Consider the following 24,866-nt stretch of genomic DNA (forward strand, 5'->3'; position numbering starts at 1 on the left):
GAGATATAAATAGCAGTCTGTTCTGCTGGGCTGATAACCTGTGAGCTGTTTTCCACTGAATATGACACAGATGGACCTTTATATCACTCACCACACACACAGACAACACACAGATAACACACAGACAACACACAGACACACTCACCACACACAGACAACACACAGACAACACACAGACAACACACAGATAACACACAGACAACACACAGACAACACACAGACAACACACAGATAACACACAGACAACACACAGACAACACACAGACAACACACAGACACACTCGCCACACACACAGACACACAGACAACACACAGACAACACACAGACACACTCGCCACACACACAGACAACACAGACAACACACAGATAACACAGACACTAACACAGACAACACACAGACACTAACACAGACAACACACAGACACTAACACAGACAACACACAGACAACACACAGATAACACACAGATAACACAGACAACACACAGACACTAACACAGACAACACACAGACAACACACAGACAACACACAGACAACACACAGACACTAACACAGACAAGCTTACACACACTAGAAAAATAGTTTTTAGGCTGCGTTTACACAGGCAGCACATATCTGATCTTTTTTGACTAATCAGATCAGAAAAACATACATAACACACAGCATTTTAACAAACTGCATTCTCACAGGGGGTAAGAAGGGACGGCGAGAGAAAGAGAGACAGAGAGAGAGAGAGAGAGAGAGAGAGAGAGAGAGAAAGAGAGACAGAGAGAGAGAGACAGAGAGAAGAGAAAGAGAGAGAGACAGAGAGAGAGAGACAGAGAGAGAGAGACAGAGAGAGAGAGACAGAGAGAGAGAGAGAGAGAGAGAGAGAGAGAGACAGAGAGGGGGAGAGAGAGAGAGAGAGAGAGAGAGAGGGAGAGACAGAGAGAGAGAGAGGGAGAGACAGAGACAGAGACAGAGAGAGAGAGAGAGAGAGAGAGAGAGAGAGAGAGAGAGAGAGAGAGAGAGAGAGAGAGAGAGTGAGAGATATGTAATGGTCAAACCTACTGTTATGGTCCTGGCATAAACCACATGACAACAACACTAGATACTATGGGAACACAACGCGTTTCCTATCTCTTGCTGGAACATACCAAGGTCTGAGGTCATCTACCTTTGGCCTAAAAAGCAGGAATCTAGACTTCATCAAAGAAATTGGAAACACAGACATTGTCATCTTACAAGAAACATGGTATAGAGGAGACGGACCCACTAGGTTACAGAGAGCTGATAGTCCCATCAACCAAACTACCAGGTGTTAAACAGGGAAGGGACTCAGAGGGTATGCTAATTTGGTAGAAAGCAGACCTAACCCACTCTATTAAATTAATTAAAATAAGGAACATTTTACATCTGGCTAGAAATTAATTAGGACATTATCTCAGCAGAGATAAATGTCCTCCTGTGTGCTACCTATATCCCCCCACTAGAATCCCCATACTTTAATGAAGACAGCTTCTCCATCCTGGAGGGGGATATCAACCGTTTCCAGGCCCAGGGACATGTACTAGTCTGTGGCGACCTAAATGCCAGAACCGGACAAGAACCTGACACCCTGAGCACACAGGGGGACAAACACCTACCTGGAGGTGACAGCATTCCCTCCCCCATATGCCCCCCTAGGCACAACTATGACAACATAACCAACAAAAACGGGTCGCAACTCCTGCAGCTCTGTCGCATGCTGGGTATGTACATCGTCAACGGTAGGCTTCGAAGGGACTCCTATGGTAGGTACACCTATAGCGCATCTCTTGGCAGTAGTACTGTAGACTACTTTATCACTGACCTCAACCCAGAGTCTCTCAGAGCGTTCACAGTCAGCCCACTGACACCCCAATCAGACCACAGCAAAATCACAGTCTACTTGAACAGAGCAATACTCAATCATGAGGCATCAAAGCCAAAGGAACTGAGTAACATTAAGAAATGCTATAGATGGAAGGGAAGTAGTGTGGAAACCTACCAGAAAACTATTAGGCAACAACAAATTCAGTCCATTTTAGACAATTTCCTGAACAAAACATCTCAATATAATAGTGAAGGTGTAAACATTCTAGTATATTTGACCTTTCAGCTTCCCTATCAAATAAAAAAATGTCAAGCAGACTACCTAAGGAAATGAACAACAATGACAAGTGGTTTTGATGAACAAGGGGAAAAAAAATAAAAAATGAGAAACCTGTCCAAACAAAAACATAGAGAAGTCTATGACTTCACTATGGTGAATCACTAAACCAATACAGAAATACACTACGGAAAAAGAAGGAACAGCAAGTTGGAAATTTGCTCAATGTATTTGAAATATCCATAGACTCTAACCACTTCTGGAAAAATTGAAAAACACTCAACAAACAACAACACAAAGAGTTATCTATCCAAAACGGAGACGTATGGTTAAACCACTTCTCCAATCTTTTTGGCTCTATAACAAAGAACAAAGAGCAAAAACATATACATGATCAAATACATATCTTAGAATCAACTATTAAAGACCAGAACCCACTGGATTCCAGAACCCACTGGATTCTCCAATTACCTTGAATGAACTACAGGATGTTGATGGTATCTTCAATGAAATTGTCAAATATACAGACAACAAATTCCAATTGGCTATACTAACCACTTCTGGGGAATTTAGAAAACGCTAAACAAACAACAACACTAAGAATGATCTAATTATCTATCCAAAATGGAGATGTATGGATAAACCAACAACGAAAACTCAAATATTTTTGTCTCTTTAACAAACAAAGAGCAAAAACAGAGTTGAAGTCTTAAGATCACTTGGTTGGAGTAATTAAAATGTGTTTTTCAACCACTTCACAAATTTCTTGTTATTAAACAAACTATAGTTTTGGAAAGTCGGTTAGGACATCTACTTTGTGCATGATACAAGTCATTTTTCCAACAATTGTTTACAGGCAGATTATTTCACTTATAATTCACTGTATCACAATTCCAGTGGGTCAGAAGTTTACATACAGTAAGTTGATTGTGCCTTTAAACAGCTTGGAAAACTCCAGAAAATGATGTCATAGCTTTAGAAGGTTCTGATAGGCTAATTGACATCATTTGAGTCAATTGGAGGTGTACCTGTGGATGTATTTGAAGGCCTACCTTCAAACTCAGTTTGACATCATGGGAAAATCAAACGAAATCAGCCAAGACATCAAAAAATAGATTGTAGACCTCCACAAGCCTGGTTCATCCTTGGGAGCAATTTCCAAATGTCTGAAGGTTCCACATTCATCTGTACAAACAGTAGAACGCAAGTATAAACACCATGGGACCACACAGTCGTCATACCGCTCAGGAAGGAGACACGCTCGGTCTCCCAGAGATGAACGTACTTTGGTGCGAAAAGTGCAAATCAATCGCAGAACAACAGCAAAGGACCTTGTGAAGTGGTGTGGTGTGGTGGCTGTGCTTTGGCAAAGTGGGTGGGGTTATATCCTTCCTGTTTGGCCCTGTCCGGGGGTGTCCTCGGATGGGGCCACAGTGTCTCCTGACCCCTCCTGTCTCAGCCTCCAGTATTTATGCTGCAGTAGTTTATGTGTCGGGGGGCTGGGGTCAGTTTGTTATATCTGGAGTACTTCTCCTGTCCTATTCGGTGTCCTGTGTGAATCTAAGTGTGCGTTCTCTAATTCTCTCCTTCTCTCTTTCTTTCTCTCTCTCGGAGGACCTGAGCCCTAGGACCATGCCCCAGGACTACCTGACATGATGACTCCTTGCTGTCCCCAGTCCACCTGGCCATGCTGCTGTTCCAGTTTCAACTGACCTGAGCCCTAGGACCATGCCCTAGGACTACCTGACATGATGACTCCTTGCTGTCCCCAGTCCACCTGGCCATGCTGCTGTTCCAGTTTCAACTGACCTGAGCCCTAGGACCATGCCCCAGGACTACCTGACATGATGACTCCTTGCTGTCCCCAGTCCACCTGGCCATGCTGCTGCTCCAGTTTCAACTTCCACCTGACTGTGCTGCTGCTCCAGTTTCAACTGTTCTGCCTTATTATTATTCGACCATGCTGGTCATTTATGAACATTTGAACATCTTGGCCATGTTCTGTTATAATCTCCACCCGGCACAGCCAGAAGAGGACTGGCCACCCCACATAGCCTGGTTCCTCTCTAGGTTTCTTCCTAGGTATTGGCCTTTCTAGGGAGTTTTTCCTAGCCACCGTGCTTCTACACCTGCATTGCTTGCTGTTTGGGGTTTTAGGCTGGGTTTCTGTACAGCACTTTGAGATATCAGCTGATGTACGAAGGGCTATATAAATAAATTTGATTTGATTTGATTTGAAGATGCTGGAGGAAACAAGTACAAATGTATCTATATCCACAGTAAAAACGATTCGACATAACCTGAATGTCCGCTCAGCAAGGAAGAAGCCACTGCTCCAAAACCGCCATAAAAAAGCCAGACTACGGTGTGCAACTGCACATGGGGACAAAGATCGTACACATGGGGACAAAAATAGAACTGTTTGGCCATAATGGCCATCGTTATGTTTGGAGGAAAAAGGGGGAGGCCTGCAAGCCAAAGAACATCATCCCAACTGTGAAGCACGGGGGTGGCAGCATCATGTTGTTGGGGTGCTTTGCTGCAGGAGGGACTGGTGAACTTCACAAAATAGATGGCATCATGAGGGTGGAAAATGATCTGGATATATTGAAGCAACATCAAGACATCAGTCAGGAAGTTAAAGCTTGGTCGCAAATGGGTCTTCCAAATGGACAATGACCCCAAGCATACTTACAAAGTTTGGCAAAATGTCATAAGGACAACAAAGTCAAGGTATTTGAGTGGCCATCACAAAGCCCTATCCTCAATCCTATAGAAAATTTGTGGGGAGAACTGAAAAAAGCATGTGTGAGCAAGGAGGTCTACAAACCTGACTCAGTTACACCAGCTCTGTCAGGAGGAATTGGGCCAACATTAACCCAACTTATTGTGGGAAGCTTGTGGAAGGCTTCCTGAAACATTTGGTCCAAGTTAAACAATTTAAAGGCCATGCTACCAAATACTAATTGAGTGTATGTAAACTTCTGACCCACTGGGAATGTGATGAAAGACATGAAAGCTGAAATAAATCATTATCTCTACTATTATTCTGACATTCTTAAAATAATTTGGTGATCCTAACTGACCTAAGACGGGGAATTTTTACTAGGATTATATGTCAAGAATTGTGAAAAACTGATTTTAAATATATTTGGCTAAGGTGTGTGTAAACTTCGGACTTCAACTGTACATGTGCAATTACAAATGTCAGAATCAACTATTAAAGACTACCAGAACCCACAGGATTCTCCAATTACATTGAATGAACTACAAGACAAAATACAAACTCTCCAACCCATAAAGGCCTGTGGTGTTGATGGTATCCTCAATGAAATTATGAAATATACAGACCACAAATTCCAAATGGCTATACTTAAACTCTTTAACCTCATCCTCGGCTCTGGCATCTTAACAAATATTTGGAACCAAGGACTGATCTAATCCACTGAAGTGGAAACAAATTTGACCCCAATAACTTGAAAAGTAACCTCAAAAGCAACCTTGGGAAAATCCTCTGCATTAACATTAACAGCAGACTTATACATTTACTCAGTGAAAACAAAATACTGAAATATTGTCATATTGGCCTTTTATCTTTTATTTCAAATAAACAAACCAAAACAAAGTCTTCTCATGCTTTGTTGGAATGAGGGTCTGCTATACAAATTGATGGAATGTGGTGTTAAGGGAAAAACATACATTATAAAATCCAGTTTCCAGGACCACAAATACAAATTCCATCTAGACTCTAGAGCACACAAAATACGATACACAACTTGGCCTAAACATCAGCGCCACAGGTAACTTCCACAAAGCTGTTAATGATCTGAGAGACAAGGCAAGAAGGGCCTTCTATGCCATCAAAAGGAACATTTAACATACCAATTTGGATCTGGCTAAAAATACTTCAGTCAGTTAGACTTCTACTAAAATATCCTCTGTGTACAACGTAGAACACCAAATAATGCATGCAGAGCAGAATTAGGCCGATACCCGCTAATGATCAAAATCCAGAAAAGAGACATTAAATTCTACAACCACCTAAAAGGAAGCGATTCCCAAACCTTCCATGACAAAGCCATCACCTACAGAGAGATGAACCTGGAGAAGAGTCCCCTAAGCAAGCTGGTCCTGGGGCTCTGTTCACAAACACAAACAGACCCCACAGAGCCCCAGGACAGCAACACAATTAGACCCAACCAAATCATGACAAAACAAAAAGATAATCACTTGACACATTGGAAAGAATTAACAAACAAAAAATGTTTCTCGAGAGAAGACAGGCTATGAGGTGATAACTAATCTGCACTTCCTAACCTCCGGCCATATTAGAGAGACATATTTCCCTCAGATTACACAGATCCACAAAGAATTCGAAAACACATGCAACTTTGATAAACTCCCATATCTACTGGGTGAAATACCACAGTGTGCCATCACAGCAGCAAGATTTGTGACCTGTTGCCACAAGAAAAGGGCAACCAGTGAAGAACAAACACCATTGTAAATACAACCCATATTTATGCTTATTTATTTTCCCGTTTGTACTTTAAATATTTGCACATAGAGTGACATTTGAAATGTCTTTGTCTTTTTGGAGAGAGAGAGAGAGAGAGAGAGAGAGAGAGAGAGAGAGAGAGTGGGTTGGACAGAGTCAGAGACAGAGAGATATAAATAGCAGTCTGTTCTGCTGGGCTGATAACCTGTGAGCTGTTTTCCACTGATTATGACACAGATGGACCTTTATATCACTCACCACACACAGACAACACAGACAACACACAGACAACACACAGACAACACACAGATAACACACAGACAACACACAGATAACACACAGACAACACACAGACACACTCACCACACACAAAGACACACAGACAACACACAGACAACACACAGACACACTCACCACACACAAAGACACACAGACAACACACAGACAACCAACAGACACACTCACCACACGCACAGACACACACTCACCGCACACAGCGACACACAGACAACACACAGACAACACACAGACACACTCACCACAAGCACAGACACACAGACAACACACACCACACACACAGACACATTCACCACACACACAGACAACACACACATACAGACAACCCACAGAAAACACACAGACAACACACAGACACTACAGACAACACACATACAACACACAGACACACTCACCACACACACAGACACACAGACAACACACAGACAACCAACAGACACACTCAACACACACACAGACACACAGACAACACACAGACAACACACAGACACACTCACCACACACAGACAACACACAGATAACACACAGACAACACACAGACAACACACAGATAACACACAGACACACTCACCACACACACAGACACACAGACAACGCACAGACAACACACAGACAACACAGACAACTCACAGACAACACACAGACAACACAGACAACACACAGACACACTCACCACACGCACAGACACACAGACAACACACACCACACACACAGACACACTCACCACACACACACAGACACACATACAACACACATACAACACACATACAACACACAGACCATACAGACAACACACAGACAACACGCGGACAACAAAGACAACACACATACAACACACAGACACACTCACCACACACACAGACACACAGACAACACACAGACAACACACAGATAACACACAGACAACACACAGACAACACACAGACAACACAGACAACACACAGACAACACACAGGCAACACACAGACAACACAGACAACACAAGGACAACCAACAGACACACTCACCACACACACAGACACACAGACAACACACAGATAACACACAGACAAACAACAGACACACTCACCACATGGACAGACACACACTCACCACACACACAGACACACAGACAACACACAGACACACTCACCACACACACAGACACACAGACAACACACAGACAACACACAGATAACACACAGACAACACACAGACAACACAGACAACACACAGACAACACACAGGCAACACACAGACAACACAGACAACACACAGACAACACACAGGCAACACACAGACAACACAGACAACACACAGACAACACACAGACAACACACAGACACACTCACCACACACACAGAAACACAGACAACACACAGACAAACAACAGACACACTCACCCCCATCCAACCATCCCCCATCCCCCATCCAACCATCTCCCATCCCCCATCCAACCATCTCCCATCCCCCATCCAACCATCTCCCATCCCCCATCCAACCATCCCCCATCTCCCATCCAACCATCCCCCATCTCCCATCCAACCATCCCCCATCCCCATCCAACCATCCCCCATCCAACCATCCCCCATCCAACCATCTCCCATCCAACCATCTCCCATCCAACCATCTCCCATCCAACCATCTCCCATCTCCCATCCATCCATCCCCCATCCCCCATCCCCCCATCCCCCATCTCCCATCCCCCATCTCCCATCTCCCATCTCCCATCCCCCATCCAACCATCCCCCATCCAACCATCTCCCATCCAACCATCCCCCATCCAACCATCCCCCATCCCCCATCCAACCATCCCCCATCCAACCATCTCCCATCCCCCATTTCCCATCCCCCATCAAACCATCTCCCATCCAACCATCCCCCATCCAACCATCTCCCATCCAACCATCCCCCATCCAACCATCTCCCATCCAACCATCCCCCAACCATCTCCCATCCCCCATCCCCCATCCAACCATCCAACCATCTCCCATCCAACCATCTCCCATCCAACCATCTCCCATCCAACCATCCCCTATCCAACCATCCCCATCCCCCATCCAACCATCCCCCATCCCCCATCCAACCATCCCCCATCCCCCATCCAACCATCCCCCATCCCACCATCCCCTATCCAACCATCCCCTATCCAACCATCCCCATCCCCCATCCAACCATCCCCCATCTCCCATCCCCCATCCAACCATCCCCCATCCAACCATCTCCCATCCAACCATCCCCCATCCCCCATCCAACCATCTCCCATCCCCCATCTCCCATCCCCCATCCAACCATCCCCCATCCAACCATCTCCCATCCCCCATCTCCCATCCCCCATCAAACCATCTCCCATCCAACCATCCCACATCCAACCATTTCCCATCCAACCATCCCCCATCCAACCATCTCCCATCCAACCATCCCCTAAACATCTCCCATCCCCCATCCCCCATCCAACCATCCAACCATCTCCCATCCAACCATCTCCCATCCAACCATCCCCTATCCAACCATCCCCATCCCCCCATCCCCCATCCCCCATCCAACCATCCCCCATCCAAACATCCCCCATCCCCCATCCAACCATCCCCCATCCCCCATCCAACCATCCCCTATCCAACCATCCCCATCCCCCATCCAACCATCCCCCATCCCCCATCCAACCATCCCCCATCCCCCATCCAACCATCCTCCATCCCCCATCCAACCATCCCCTATCCAACCATCCCCTATCCAACCATCCCCATCCCCCATCCAACCATCCCCCATCCCCCATCCAACCATCCCCCATCCAACCATCCCCCATCCAACCATCCCCCATCTCCCATCCCCCATCCAACCATCCCCCACCCCCCATCCCCCATCCCCATCCAACCATCCAACCATCCCCCATCCCCCATCCAACCATCCCCCATCCAACCATCCCCCATCTCCCATCCCCCATCCAACCATCCCCCACCCCCCATCCCCCATCTCCCATCCCCCATCCCCATCCAACCATCCAACCATCCCCCATCCCCCACCCCCCATCCCCCATCCCCCATCCCCGTTCAGAACGTAGTATCAAAACCTTCAGTTGCACTACTCCACTCGGATAAGACAAAACCTTCAGTTACACTTCTCCACTCGGATAAGACAAAACCTTCAGTTACACTTCTCCACTCGGATAAGACGAGTGCAGACAAAACCTTCAGTTGCACTACTCCACTCGGATAAGACAAAACCTTCAGTTGCACTACTCCACTCGGATAAGACAAAACCTTCAGTTGCACTACTCCACTCGGATAAGACAAAACCTTCAGTTGGTCGGAGATGTTTAGGGGATGGTTGGATGGGAGATGGTTGGATGGGGGATGGTTGGATGGGAAATGGTTGGATGTGGGATGGTTGGATGGGAGATGGTTTGATGGGGGATGGGAGATGGGGGATGGGAGATGGTTGGATGGGGGATGGTTGGATGGGGGATGGGAGATGGGGGATGGGAGATGGTTGGATGGGGGATGGGGGATGGTTGGATGGGAGATGGTTGGATGGGGGATGGTTGGATGGGGGATGGGAGATGGGGGATGGTTGGATGGGGGATGGGGATGGTTGGATAGGGGATGGTTGGATAGGGGATGGTGGGATGGGGGATGGTTGGATGGGGGATGGGGGATGGTTCCAAGACAGGCAGCCCGGCCAAACTGAGCAATTGAGGGATAAGGGCCTTGTTCAGGGAGGTGCCCTAAACGATATCTGCAGCATTTAAGGTCATAATATACAATAATGTGACATGGAGACACAATGTGGTGTATCTCCTAACGTAGTAGTAACACACACACACTGACACATACACACATACACACACACACACACACACACACACACACACACACACACACACACACACTGACACATACACACGCACATACACACACACACACACACACTCACTGACACATACACACACATACACACATACACACACACACACACACTGACACATACACACACATACACACACACACACACACACTGACACATACACACACATACACACACAGTCGAAAAAAGCTGTTAGGCTGCATTTATACAGGCAGACCAATTACTGATATTTTTGACCAATCAGACACACACACACACACACTGCAGTACTTACTCCGTAACCTCCTCAGTGACAGTGTGTTCCACCTGCAGTCTGGAGTTGACTTCTATGAAGTAATGTTTCCCGTGTTTATCTACTAGGAACTCCACAGTACCCGCATTCTCATAGCCGACCTGTAGGGGGAGATATAACAGGAACCTGTTAGCATTCTCATAGCCGACCTGTAGGGGGAGATATAACAGGAACCTGTTAGCATTCTCATAGCCGACCTGTAGGGGGAGATATAACAGACACCTGTTAGCATTCTCATAGCCGACCTGTAGGGGGAGATATAACAGACACCTGTTAGCATTCTCATAGCCGACCTGTAGGGGGAGATATAACAGGAACCTGTTAGCATTCTCATAGCCGACCTGTAGGGGGAGATATAACAGGAACCTGTTAGCATTCTCATAGCCGACCTGTAGGGGGAGATATAACAGGAACCTGTTAGCATTCTCATAGCCGACCTGTAGGGGGAGATATAACAGGAACCTGTTAGCATTCTCATAGCCGACCTGTAGGGGGAGATATAACAGACACCTGTTAGCATTCTCATAGCCGACCTGTAGGGGGAGATATAACAGACACCTGTTAGCATTCTCATAGCCGACCTGTAGGGGGAGATATAACAGGAACCTGTTAGCATTCTCATAGCCGACCTGTAGGGGGAGATATAACAGGAACCTGTTAGCATTCTCATAGCCGACCTGTAGGGGGAGATATAACAGGAACCTGTTAGCATTCTCATAGCCGACCTGTAGGGGGAGATATAACAGGAACCTGTTAGCATTCTCATAGCCGACCTGTAGGGGGAGATATAACAGGAACCTGTTAGCATTCTCATAGCCGACCTGTAGGGGGAGATATAACAGGAACCTGTTAGCATTCTCATAGCCGACCTGTAGGGGGAGATATAACAGGAACCTGTTAGCATTCTCATAGCCGACCTGTAGGGGGAGATATAACAGGAACCTGTTAGCATTCTCATAGCCGACCTGTAGGGGGAGATATAACATTAACCTGTTAGCATTCTCATAGCCGACCTGTAGGGGGAGATATAACAGGAACCTGTTAGCATTCTCATAGCCGACCTGTAGGGGGAGATATAACAGGAACCTGTTAGCATTCTCATAGCCGACCTGTAGGGAGAGATATAACAGGAACCTGTTAGCATTCTCATAGCCGACCTGTAGGGGGAGATATAACAGGAACCTCCCCCGACCTGTAGGGGGAGATATAACAGGAACCTGTTAGCATTCTCATAGCCGACCTGTAGGGGGAGATATAACAGGAACCTGTTAGCATTCTCATAGCCGACCTGTAGGGGGAGATATAACAGGAACCTGTTAGCATTCTCATAGCCGACCTGTAGGGGGAGATATAACAGACACCTGTTAGCATTCTCATAGCCGACCTGTAGGGGGAGATATAACAGACACCTGTTAGCATTCTCATAGCCGACCTGTAGGGGGAGATATAACAGGAACCTGTTAGCATTCTCATAGCCGACCTGTAGGGGGAGATATAACAGGAACCTGTTAGCATTCTCATAGCCGACCTGTAGGGGGAGATATAACAGGAACCTGTTAGCATTCTCATAGCCGACCTGTAGGGGGAGATATAACAGGAACCTGTTAGCATTCTCATAGCCGACCTGTAGGGGGAGATATAACAGGAACCTGTTAGCATTCTCATAGCCGACCTGTAGGGGGAGATATAACAGGAACCTGTTAGCATTCTCATAGCCGACCTGTAGGGGGAGATATAACATTAACCTGTTAGCATTCTCATAGCCGACCTGTAGGGGGAGATATAACAGGAACCTGTTAGCATTCTCATAGCCGACCTGTAGGGGGAGATATAACAGGAACCTGTTAGCATTCTCATAGCCGACCTGTAGGGGGAGATATAACAGGAACCTGTTAGCATTCTCATAGCCGACCTGTAGGGGGAGATATAACAGGAACCTGTTAGCATTCTCATAGCCGACCTGTAGGGGGAGATATAACAGGAACCTGTTAGCATTCTCATAGCCGACCTGTAGGGGGAGATATAACAGGAACCTGTTAGCATTCTCATAGCCGACCTGTAGGGGGAGATATAACATTAACCTGTTAGCATTCTCATAGCCGACCTGTAGGGGGAGATATAACAGGAACCTGTTAGCATTCTCATAGCCGACCTGTAGGGGGAGATATAACAGGAACCTGTTAGCATTCTCATAGCCGACCTGTAGGGAGAGATATAACAGGAACCTGTTAGCATTCTCATAGCCGACCTGTAGGGGGAGATATAACAGGAACCTGTTAGCATTCTCATAGCCGACCTGTAGGGGGAGATATAACAGGAACCTGTTAGCATTCTCATAGCCGACCTGTAGGGGGAGATATAACAGACACCTGTTAGCATTCTCATAGCCGACCTGTAGGGGGAGATATAACAGGAACCTGTTAGCATTCTCATAGCCGACCTGTAGGGAGAGATATAACAGGAACCTGTTAGCATTCTCATAGCCGACCTGTAGGGGGAGATATAACAGGAACCTGTTAGCATTCTCATAGCCGACCTGTAGGGGGAGATATAACAGGAACCTGTTAGCATTCTCATAGCCGACCTGTAGGGGGAGATATAACAGGAACCTGTTAGCATTCTCATAGCCGACCTGTAGGGGGAGATATAACAGGAACCTGTTAGCATTCTCATAGCCGACCTGTAGGGGGAGATATAACAGACACCTGTTAGCATTCTCATAGCCGACCTGTAGGGGGAGATATAACAGGAACCTGTTAGCATTCTCATAGCCGACCTGTAGGGGGAGATATAACAGGAACCTGTTAGCATTCTCATAGCCGACCTGTAGGGGGAGATATAACAGGAACCTGTTAGCATTCTCATAGCCGACCTGTAGGGGGAGATATAACAGACACCTGTTAGCATTCTCATAGCCGACCTGTAGGGGGAGATATAACAGACACCTGTTAGCATTCTCATAGCCGACCTGTAGGGGGAGATATAACAGGAACCTGTTAGCATTCTCATAGCCGACCTGTAGGGGGAGATATAACAGGAACCTGTTAGCATTCTCATAGCCGACCTGTAGGGGGAGATATAACAGGAACCTGTTAGCATTCTCATAGCCGACCTGTAGGGGGAGATATAACAGGAACCTGTTAGCATTCTCATAGCCGACCTGTAGGGGGAGATATAACAGGAACCTGTTAGCATTCTCATAGCCGACCTGTAGGGGGAGATATAACAGGAACCTGTTAGCATTCTCATAGCCGACCTGTAGGGGGAGATATAACATTAACCTGTTAGCATTCTCATAGCCGACCTGTAGGGGGAGATATAACATTAACCTGTTAGCATTCTCATAGCCAAACTGGATATAACAGAGAGCCGTTAATAATAATAATAATAATAATATAGTATATTTACTATCTGTTATTAAACACCATGCCTGCGTTCTCATAGACCATTTTCAGGAGGCGTTATAACAAACTGCGTTCTCACAGTCAAACTACAGTATGTGGAGCACCTCAATTAGTATACAGTGCATTCGGAAAGTACTCAGACCCCTTGATTTTTTTTTTTACACATTTTGTTCAATTACAGCCTTATTCTAAAGATGATTAAAATTGCATTTTGTTTCTAATTAATCTACACACAATACCCCATAATGACAAAAGTGAAAACCTTTTTTTTTTATTCATTTTTTGACATTTTTAAAAACGTTTTGAAATGTATTTTTTTTATATATATCTTATTTACATAAATATAATAAATAAACAGACCTTATTTACATAAATATAATAAATAAACAGATCTTATTTACATAAATATAATAAATAAACAGACCTTATTTACATAAATATAATAAATAAACAGATCTTATTTACATAAATATAATAAATAAACAGACCTTATTTACATAAATATAATAAATAAACAGACCTTATTTACATAAATATAATAAATAAACAGACCTTATTTACATAAATATAATAAATAAACAGACCTTATTTACATAAGTATTCAGACCCTTTGCTATGAGACTCGGAATTGAGTTCAGGTGCATCCTGTTTCAATTGATTCCTTCAGATGTTTCTACAACTTGATTGGAATCCACCTGTGGTAAATTCAATTGATTTGAACATGATTCGGGAAAACACACACCTGTCTATATAAGGTCCAACAGTTGACAATGCATGTCAGAGCAAAAACCAAGCCATGAAGTCGAAGGAATTATCCATAGAGCTCTGAGACAGGATTGTGTCGAGGCACAGATTTGGGGAAGGGTAAGATAAAATGTCTGCAGTATTGAAGGTCCCCAAGAACACAGTAGTGGCCTTCATCATTCTTAAATGGAATAAGTTTGGAACCACAAAGACTATTCCTAGAGCTGGCTGCCCAGCCAAACTGAGCAATCGGTAGAAAAGGGGCTTGGTCAGGGAGGTGACCAAGAACCCGATGATCACTCTGACAGAGCTCCAGAGTTCCTCTGTGGAGATGGGAGAATCTTCCAGAAGGACAACCATCTCTGCAGCACTCCACCAATCAGGCCTTAAGGGTAAAGTGGCCAGACAGAAGCCACTCTTCAGTAAAAGGCACATGACAGACCACTTGGAGTTTTCCAAAAGGCACCTAAAGACTCTCAGACCATAAAAAAATGTATTCTCTGATCTGATGAAACCAGGATTGAACTCTTTGGCCTGAATGGCAAGCGTCACGTCTGGATGAAACCTGGCACTATCCCTACGGTGAAGCATGGTGGTGGCAGAATCATGCTGTGGGGATGTTTTTCAGGGACTGAGATACTAGAAAGGATTGAGGGAAAGATGAACAGAGCAAAGTACAGAGAGATCCTTGATGAAAACCTGCCCCAGAGCGCTCAGGACCTCGCAGTGGGGCAAAGGTTCACCTTCCAATAGGACAAAGACCCTAAAGCACACAGCCAAGATAACACAGGAGTGACTTCGAGACAAGTCTCTGAATGTCCTTGAGTGGCCCAGTCTGAGCCCGGACCCGATCGAACATCTCTGGAAAGACATGAAAATAGCTGTTCAGCGACGCTCCCCACCCAACCTGACAGAGCTTGAGTGGATCTGTAGAGAAGAATGGGAGAAACTCCCCAAACACAAGTGTGACAAGCTTGTAGCGTCATACCCAAGAAGACTCGAGGCTGTAATCGCTGCCAAAGGTGCTTCAACAAAGTACTGAGTAAAGGTTCTGAAAACTTATATAAATGGGATATTTTCATACATTTTCAAACATTTCTAAAAACCAGTTTTTGTCATTTTGTCATTATGGGGTATTGCTTTGTCATTATGGGGTATTGTGATGTCATTATGGGGTATTGTGATGTCATTATGGGGTATTGTGTGTAGATTGATGACACACACACTGCTGCCCTCGCTGGCCTATATAGAGGGAGGGAGGGAGGGAGGGAGGGAGGGAGGGAGGGAGGGAGGGAGGGAGGGAGGGAGGGAGGGAGGGAGGGAGGGAGGGAGGGAGGGAGGGAGGGAGGGACCCCAAATTAAGGAAAGTCCTCAGATTACACAGACCCACGAAGAATTAGAAAACAAATCCAATTTTGATAGACACCCATAACTACTGGGTGAAATATCACAGTGTGACATCACAGCAGCAAGATGTGTGACGTGTTGCCACAAGAAAAGGTCAACCAGTGAAGAACAAACACCACTGTAAACACGACCCATATTTATGTTTATTTATTTTCCCTTTTGTACTTTAACTATTTGCACATCATTATAACACTCTCTCTATATATATTTTTTTGTAATTTCACTTTTGTTTATCCATTAGCTTTGGCAATGTAAACATTTGGAGGGAAGGAGGGAGGGAGGGGAGACAGAGAGAGAGAAAGAGGGAGAGAGAGAAATAGGAGGAAGAGGGTAGCTAGGTCTGTCAGAGGATATGGTACATCATGTGTGTCTATGCAACACAGAGGTATTTCTAGCAATCCATCAATATCATTTAGAACAGGTTTAGAACAGGTTTAGAACAGGTTCAGAACAGGTTTAGAACAGGTTCAGAACAGGTTTAGAACAGGTTTAGAACAGGTTCAGAACAGGTTTAGAACAGGTTCAGAACAGGTTTAGAACAGGTTTAGAACAGGTTTAGAACAGGTTTAGAACAGGTTCAGAACAGGTTCAGAACAGGTTTAGAACAGGTTCAGAACAGGTTTAGAACAGGTTTAGAACAGGTTTAGAACAGGTTTAGAACAGGTTCAGAACAGGTTTAGAACAGGTTTAGAACAGGTTCAGAACAGGTTTAGAACAGGTTTAGAACAGGTTCAGAACAGGTTTAGAACAGGTTCAGAACAGGTTTAGAACAGGTTCAGAACAGGTTCAGAACAGGTTTAGAACAGGTTTAGAACAGGTTTAGAACAGGTTCAGAACAGGTTTAGAACAGGTTCAGAACAGGTTTAGAACAGGTTTAGAACAGGTTCAGAACAGGTTTAGAACAGGTTTAGAACAGGTTTAGAACAGGTTTAGAACAGGTTTAGAACAGGTTTAGAACAGGTTCAGAACAGGTTTAGAACAGGTTCAGAACAGGTTCAGAACAGGTTTAGAACAGGTTTAGAACAGGTTTAGAACAGGTTCAGAACAGGTTTAGAACAGGTTTAGAACAGGTTCAGAACAGGTTTAGAACAGGTTTAGAACAGGTTCAGAACAGGTGTAGAACAGGTTCAGAACAGGTTCAGAACAGGTTTAGAACAGGTTTAGAACAGGTTCAGAACAGGTTTAGAACATGAACAATTTTCGTTCCAGATTCATCTCTCCCTCTCTCCCTCCCACTCTATCTATTTCCCTCTCTCTCTCTGTCCCTCTTTCCCACCCATCCTCCCTCCCTCTCCCCCTGTCAGTAGGAATTGAGTATAATCTGAGCCAAATGTCAAAGTAATCTGATCCAATTTCTTTTCACACACACACGCATACACACACACTTAGTTTGATCCAATTTCTCTGTGCAATTCATCGCTGCATGCTACGTAATCCTATCCATGACAAGCATTGCCAAGAGCAGAAAACACACACATCCACACATACGTGTGCTCATGTCAATATGCCGACACATCATTTCTAGGAATCTGTTCAATTTTATCGCCTCTATTCTGTCGCTATTGAAAGGTAAGAGGAGAGCAGGAAAGAAAAGGAGGGGGTTGGAGAGGGAAGGTGAGAAGGTTGGAGAAGAGACAGAGATGAGAGGTTGGAGAGGGGAGGTGAGAAGGTTGGAGAAGAGACACACATGAGAGGTTGGAGAGGGGAGGTGAGAAGGTTGGAGAAGAGACAGAGATGAGAGGTTGGAGAGGGGAGGTGAGAAGGTTGGAGAAGAGACAGAGATGAGAGGAGTGAAGATATAGAGACAGGAGGTTGTGGTTAGGATGGAAGGATGGAGAGATGGAGAGGTAGGGTAGGTAGAGAGAGATGGAGAGGTAGAGGTAGGGTAGGTAGAGAGAGATGGAGAGGTAGAGGTAGGGTAGGTAGAGAGAGAGATGGAGGGATGGAAGGATGGAGAGATGGAGAGGTAGGGTAGGTAGAGAGTGATGGAGAGGTAGTGGTAGAGGTAGGGTAGAGAGATATGGGGGGATGGAAGGATGGAGAGGTAGAGGTAGGGTAGGTAGAGAGAGATGGAGGGATGGAGAGATGGAGAGATGGAGAGGTAGAGGTAGGGTATGGTAGGTAGAGAGAGATAGAGGGATGGAAGGATAGAGAGGTAGAGGTAGGGTAGGTAGAGAGAGATAGAGGGATGGAGAAGTAGAGGTAGAGGTAGGGTAGGTAGAGAGAGATGGAGGGATGGAAGTATGGAGAGGTAGAGGTAGGGTAGGGTAGGTAGAGAGAGATAGAGGGATGAAGAGGTAGAGGTAGGGTAGGTAGAGAGAGATGGAGGGATGGAGAGATGGAGAGATGGAGAGATGGAGAGGTAGAGGTAGAGGTAGGGGTAGGGTAGGTAGAGAGAGATGGAGGGATGGAGGGATGGAGAAGTAGAGGTAGTGGTAGAGGTAGGGTAGAGAGAGATGGAGAGGTAGAGGTAGGGTACGTAGAGAGAGATGGAGGGATGGAAGGATGGAGAGATGGAGAGGTAGAGGTAGAGATAGGGTAGAGAGAGATGGAGGGATGGAAGGATGGAGAGGTAGAGGTAGAGGTAGGGTAGAGAGAGATGGAGAGGTAGAGGTAGGGTAGGTAGAGAGAGATGGAGGGATGGAAGGATGGAGAGGTAGAGGTAGAGGTGGGGTAGAGAGAGATGGAGGGATGGAAGGATGGAAAGGTAGAGGTAGGGTAGGTAGAGAGAGATGGAGGGATGGAAGGATGGAGAGATGGAGAGGTAGAGGTAGGGTAGGTAGAGAGAGATGGAGGGATGGAAGGATGGAGAGGTAGAGGTAGAGGTAGGGTAGAGATAGAGGGATGGAGGGATGGAGAGGTAGAGGTAGGTAGAGAGAGAAGGAGGGATGGAAGAACGGAGAGGTAGAGGTAGGGTAGGTAGAGAGAGATGGAGGGATGGAGGGATGGAGAAGTAGAGAGAGATTGAGGGATGGAGGGATGAGAGGTAGCGGTGTAGAGAGCGATGGAGGGATGGAGAGGTGGAGATGTAGAGAGGTAGAGAGAGATGGAGGAATGGAGAGGTGGAGGTGTAGAGAGGTAGAGAGAGATGGAGGAATGGAGAGGTGGAGGTGTAGAGAGGTAGAGAGAGATGGAGGAATGGAGGGATGGAGAGGTGGAGAGGTAGAGTAGGTAGAGAGAGATGGAAGGATGGATGGAGGAATGGAGAGGTGGAGACATGGAGAGAGAGATGGAGAGGTGGAGATGTAGAGAGAGATGGAGGGATGAGAGGTAGACAGAGATTGAGGGATGGAGGGATGGAGAGGTAGAGTAGGTAGAGAGAGATGTAAGGATGGATGGATGGAGAGGTAGAGAGTGATGGAGGGATGGAGAGGTGGAGATGTAGAGAGGTAGAGAGAGATGGAGGGATGAGAGGTAGACGGAGATGGAGGGATGGAGGGGTAGAGATGGAGAGGTAGAGATGTAGAGGGATGGAGAAGTGGAGAGAGGGAGAGAGATGGAGGGATGGAGAGGTGGAGAGATGGAGGGATGGAGAGGTAGAGAGAGATGGAGGGATGGAGAGGTGGAGAGATGGAGAGATGGAGGTGTGGAGAGGTAGAGATGTAGAGGGATGGAGAGGTAGAGATGTAGAGGGATGGAGAGGTGGAGAGATGGATTGATGGAGAGGTGGAGATGTAGAGGGATGGAGAGGTAGAGAGAGATGAAGGGATGGAGAGGTAGAGAGATGGAGAGGTAGAGATGTAGAGGGATGGAGAGGTAGAGATGTAGAGGGATGGAGAGGTAGAGATGTAGAGGGATGGAGAGGTGGAGAGATAGATTGATGGAGAGGTGGAGATGTAGAGGGATGGAGAGGTAGAGAGAGATGAAGGGATGGAGAGGTAGAGAGATGGAGAGGTGGAGATGTGGAGAGAGAGAGAGGTAGAGAGAGATGGAGGGCTGGAGAGGTGGAGATGTAGAGAGGTAGAGAGGTAGAGAGAGATGGAGGGGTGGAGAGAGATGGAGAGGTGGAGATGTAGAGAGGTGGAATGGTGGAGAGGGGGAGAGATAGAGGGATGGAGAGGTAGAGATGTAGAGGGACAGAGAGGTGGAGAGATGGAGAGGTGGAGAGATAGAGAGGTGGAGAGATGGAGAGGTGGAGAGAGAGCGGTAGAGAGAGATGGAGAGGTAGAGATGTAGAGGGATGGAGAGGTAGAGATGTAGAGGGATGGAGAGGTGGGGAGATAGAGGGATTGAGGGATTGAGAGGTGGGGAGATAGAGATGTAGAGGGATGGAGAGGTGGAGATGTAGAGGGATGGAGAGGTAGAGATGTAGAGGGATGGAGAGGTAGAGATGTAGAGGGATGTTCTGTTATAATCTCCACCCGGCACAGCCAGAAGAGGACTGGCCACCCCACATAGCCTGGTTCCTCTCTAGGTTTCTTCCTAGGTTTTGGCCTTTCTAGGGAGTTTTTCCTAGCCACCGTGCTTCTACACCTGCATTGCTTGCTGTTTGGGGTTTTAGGCTGGGTTTCTGTACAGCACTTTGAGATATCAGCTGATGTACGAAGGGCTATATAAATAAATTTGATTTGATTTGATTTGGAGAGAGAGAGAGGTAGAGAGAAATGGAGAGGTGGAGATGTAGAGAGGTAGAGAGATGGAGGGATGGAGAGGTGGAGAGATAGAGGGATGGAGAGGTAGAGATGTAGAGGGACAGAGCGGTGGAGAGATGGAGAGGTGGAGAGAGAGAGGTGGGGAGATAGAGGGATGGAGAGGTAGAGATGTAGAGGGATGGAGAGGTGGAGAGATGGAGGGATGGAGAGGTAGAGAGATGGAGGGATGGAGAGGTGGAGAGAGAGGGATGGAGAGGTAGAGATGTAGAGGGATGGAGAGGTGGAGAGATAGAGGGATGGAGAGGTAGAGATGAAGAGAGATGGAGAGGTGGGGAGATAGAGGGATGGAGAGGTGGAGAGATAGAGGGATTGAGAGGAGGGGAGATAGAGAGGTGGAGATGTAGAGGGATGGAGAGGTGGAGATGGAGAGGGATGGAGAGGTAGAGATGGAGAGGTAGAGATGTAGAGGGATGGAGAAGTGGAGAGAGGGAGAGAGATGGAGGGATGGAGAGGTGGAGAGATGGAGGGATGGAGAGGTAGAGAGAGATGGAGGGATGGAGAGGTGGAGAGATGGAGAGATGGAGGTGTGGAGAGGTAGAGATGTAGAGGGATGGAGAGGTAGAGATGTAGAGGGATGGAGAGGTGGAGAGATGGAGAGATGGAGGTGTGGAGAGGTAGAGATGTAGAGGGATGGAGAGGTAGAGATGTAGAGGGATGGAGAGGTAGAGATGTAGAGGGATGGAGAGGTGGAGAGATGGATTGATGGAGAGGTGGAGATGTAGAGGGATGGAGAGGTAGAGAGAGATGAGGGGATGGAGAGGTAGAGAGATGGAGAGGTAGAGATGTAGAGGGATGGAGAGGTAGAGATGTAGAGGGATGGAGAGATGGATTGATGGAGAGGTGGAGATGTAGAGGGATGGAGAGGTAGAGAGAGATGAAGGGATGGAGAGGTAGAGAGATGGAGAGGTGGAGATGTGGAGAGAGAGAGGTAGAGAGAGATGGAGGGCTGGAGAGGTGGAGATGTAGAGAGGTAGAGAGGTAGAGAGAGATGGAGGGGTGGAGAGAGATGGAGAGGTGGAGATGTAGAGAGGTGGAATGGTGGAGAGGGGGAGAGATAGAGGGATGGAGAGGTGGAGAGATAGAGGGATGGAGAGGTGGAGATGTAGAGGGATGGAGAGGAGAGAGAGAGAGAGAGAGAGAAACAGGGACAGAGAGAGAGAGAGACAGAGACAGAGAGAGAGAGAGAGCGAGAAAGAAACAGGGACAGGGAGAGAGAGAGAGAGAGAGAGGGGGGGGCGAGAGAGACAGAGAGAGAAACAGGGTCAAAAAAGAGTGAGAACGGGAGTAAGGAAGAAAATTAACTTAACCAAACCCTGTGTTTGAGAATCACTGGGCAGAACTGTTGTCACCATAGCACCCGCCTTATCAACCCGTCAAATAAAACAACATGAAACATGGTTTCCATGGTGATACGCTATAATGTATACGTTATCTTCATCTGCATTCGTTTCATTGGATTTTATTATTCCTTTTGTTTCCTTCTTGTGTTCATGTTTTTCCTTCTCATCTCTTCTCATCTCTTCCCTCTCCTTCCCTCTCCTTCCCTCTCCTTCCCCCTCCTTCCCTCTCCTTCTCCCTCTCCCCCCTCCTCTCCCTCTCTCTCTTTCTCTCTCTGCCCCTCTCACCCTCCCTCTCCTTCCCTCTCCTTCCCTCTCCTTCCCTCTCCTTCTCCCTCTCCCCCCTCCTCTCCCTCTCTCTCTTTCTCTCTCTGCCCCTCTCACCCTCCCTCTCCTTCCCCGTCCTTCCCTCTCCTTCTCCCTCTCCCCCCTCCTCTCCCTCTCTCTCTTTCTCTCTCTGCCCCTCTCACCCTCCCTCTCCTTCCCTCTCCTTCCCTCTCCTTCTCCCTCTCCCCCCTCCTCTCCCTCTCTCTCTTTCTCTCTCTGCCCCTCTCACCCTCCCTCTCCTTCCCTCTCCTTCTCCCTCTCCCCCCTCCTCTCCCTCTCTCTTTCTCTCTCTGCCCCTCTCACCCTCGCTCTCCTTCCCTCTCCTTCTCCCTCTCCTTCTCCCTCTCCCCCCTCCTCTCCCTCTCTCTCTTTCTCTCTCTGCCCCTCTCACCCTCCCTCTCCTTCCCTCTCCTTCTCCCTCTCCCCCCTCCTCTCCCTCTCTCTCTTTCTCTCTCTGCCCCTCTCCCCCCTCCTCTCCCTCTCTCTCTTTCTCTCTCTTTCTCTCTCTGCCCCTCTCACCCCTCCTCTCCCTCTCTCTCTTTTCTCTCTCTGCCCCTCTCACCCATCCTCTCCCTCTCTCTCTCTCTGCCCCTCTCACCCCTCCTCTCCCTCTCTCTCTTTCTCTCTCTGCCCCTCTCACCCCTCCTCTCCCTCTCTCTCTCTCTCTCTGCCCCTCTCACCCTCCCTCTCCTTCCCTCTCCTTCTCCCTCTCACCCCTCCTCTCCCTCTCTCTCTTTCTCTCTCTGCCCCTCTCACCCTCCCCCTCCTTCCATCTCCTTCTCCCTCTCCCCCCTCCTCTCTCTCTCCTTCTCCCTCTCCCCCCTCCTCTCCCTCTCTCTCTTTCTCTCTCTGCCCCTCTCACCCTCCCTCTCCTTCCCTCTCCTTCTCCCTCTCCCCCTCCTCTCCCTCTCTCTCTTTCTCTCTCTGCCCCTCCCACCCTCCCTCTCCTTCCCTCTCCCTCTCCCCCCTCCTCTCCCTCTCTCTCTTTCTCTCTCTGCCCCTCTCACCCTCCCTCTCCTTCCCTCTCCTTCTCCCTCTCCCCCCTCTCCCTCTCTCTCTTTCTCCCTCTGCCCCTCTCACCCTCCCTCTCCCCTCTCCCTCTCCTTCTCCTCTCCTCTCCCTCTCCTTCCCTCTCCTTCCCTCTCCTTCTCCCTCTCCCCCCTCCTCTCCCTCTCCTTCCCTCTCCTTCTCCCTCTCCCCCTCCTCTCCCTCTCCTTCTCCTTCTCCCCCTCCTCTCCCTCTCCTTCCCTCTCCTTCTCCCTCTCCCCCTCCTCTCCCTCTCCTTCCCTCTCCTTCTCCTTCTCCCCCCTCCTCTCCCTCTCCTTCTCCCTCTCCCCCCTCATCTCCCTCTCTGACACACCAGACCTAATGACACAGGCACAAACATAGAAAAGTGAGAATGGCGCTGGACTGAATAGGGCCCAATGTGTTTTAATGTGTTTCTATTTTTAGATTTCTAACATTGTTTCCAACGAAAAGAGCTTCTGGACATACGGCTCGCCCTAATCCCCAGAGACGCCAATATCGAGGCTGACATGAGGGCACCCTGATGAACTACAGTTGTGAGTAAATAATAACCCTCTGTTCTGGCGAATGGCCAATCACTGGAGAATAAACTGGAAGAGCGACGTTCGAGACCACCACTATCAACGGGACCTGAAGAAACTGTCCAATGTTCCTCGGAAACTTGGCTGAACAAGGATAATATTCCAGCTGGTGTTTCTACGCATCGTCAGAACAAAACGGCAGCATCGTTAACAACAGGTGGTGTTTCTACGTCAGAACAAAACGGCAGCATCGTTAACAACAGGTGGTGTTTCTACGTCAGAACAAAACGGCAGCATCGTTAACAACAGCTGGTGTTTCTACGTCAGAACAAAACGGCAGCATCGTTAACAACAGGTGGTGTTTCTACGCATCGTCAGAACAAAACGGCAGCATCGTTAACAACAGGT

General features: G+C 47.3%; 1 protein-coding gene across 1 annotated transcript in view; it reads right to left on the reverse strand.

The window, feature by feature from the left end:
- LOC109883969 (pyruvate carboxylase, mitochondrial-like) overlaps positions 1-24,866 on the reverse strand; it is a gene marked incomplete in the record, with an annotated part of 159,587 nt that overhangs the window by 60,814 nt on the left and 73,907 nt on the right. Inside the window, 1 exon segment of the mRNA XM_031793066.1 lies at positions 11,023-11,141. Within this exon segment, the coding sequence (XP_031648926.1) occupies positions 11,023-11,141 (119 nt within the window).

This window comes from Oncorhynchus kisutch, linkage group LG16, assembly GCF_002021735.2.
Source record: "Oncorhynchus kisutch isolate 150728-3 linkage group LG16, Okis_V2, whole genome shotgun sequence".
Taxonomy (NCBI): domain Eukaryota; kingdom Metazoa; phylum Chordata; class Actinopteri; order Salmoniformes; family Salmonidae; genus Oncorhynchus; species Oncorhynchus kisutch.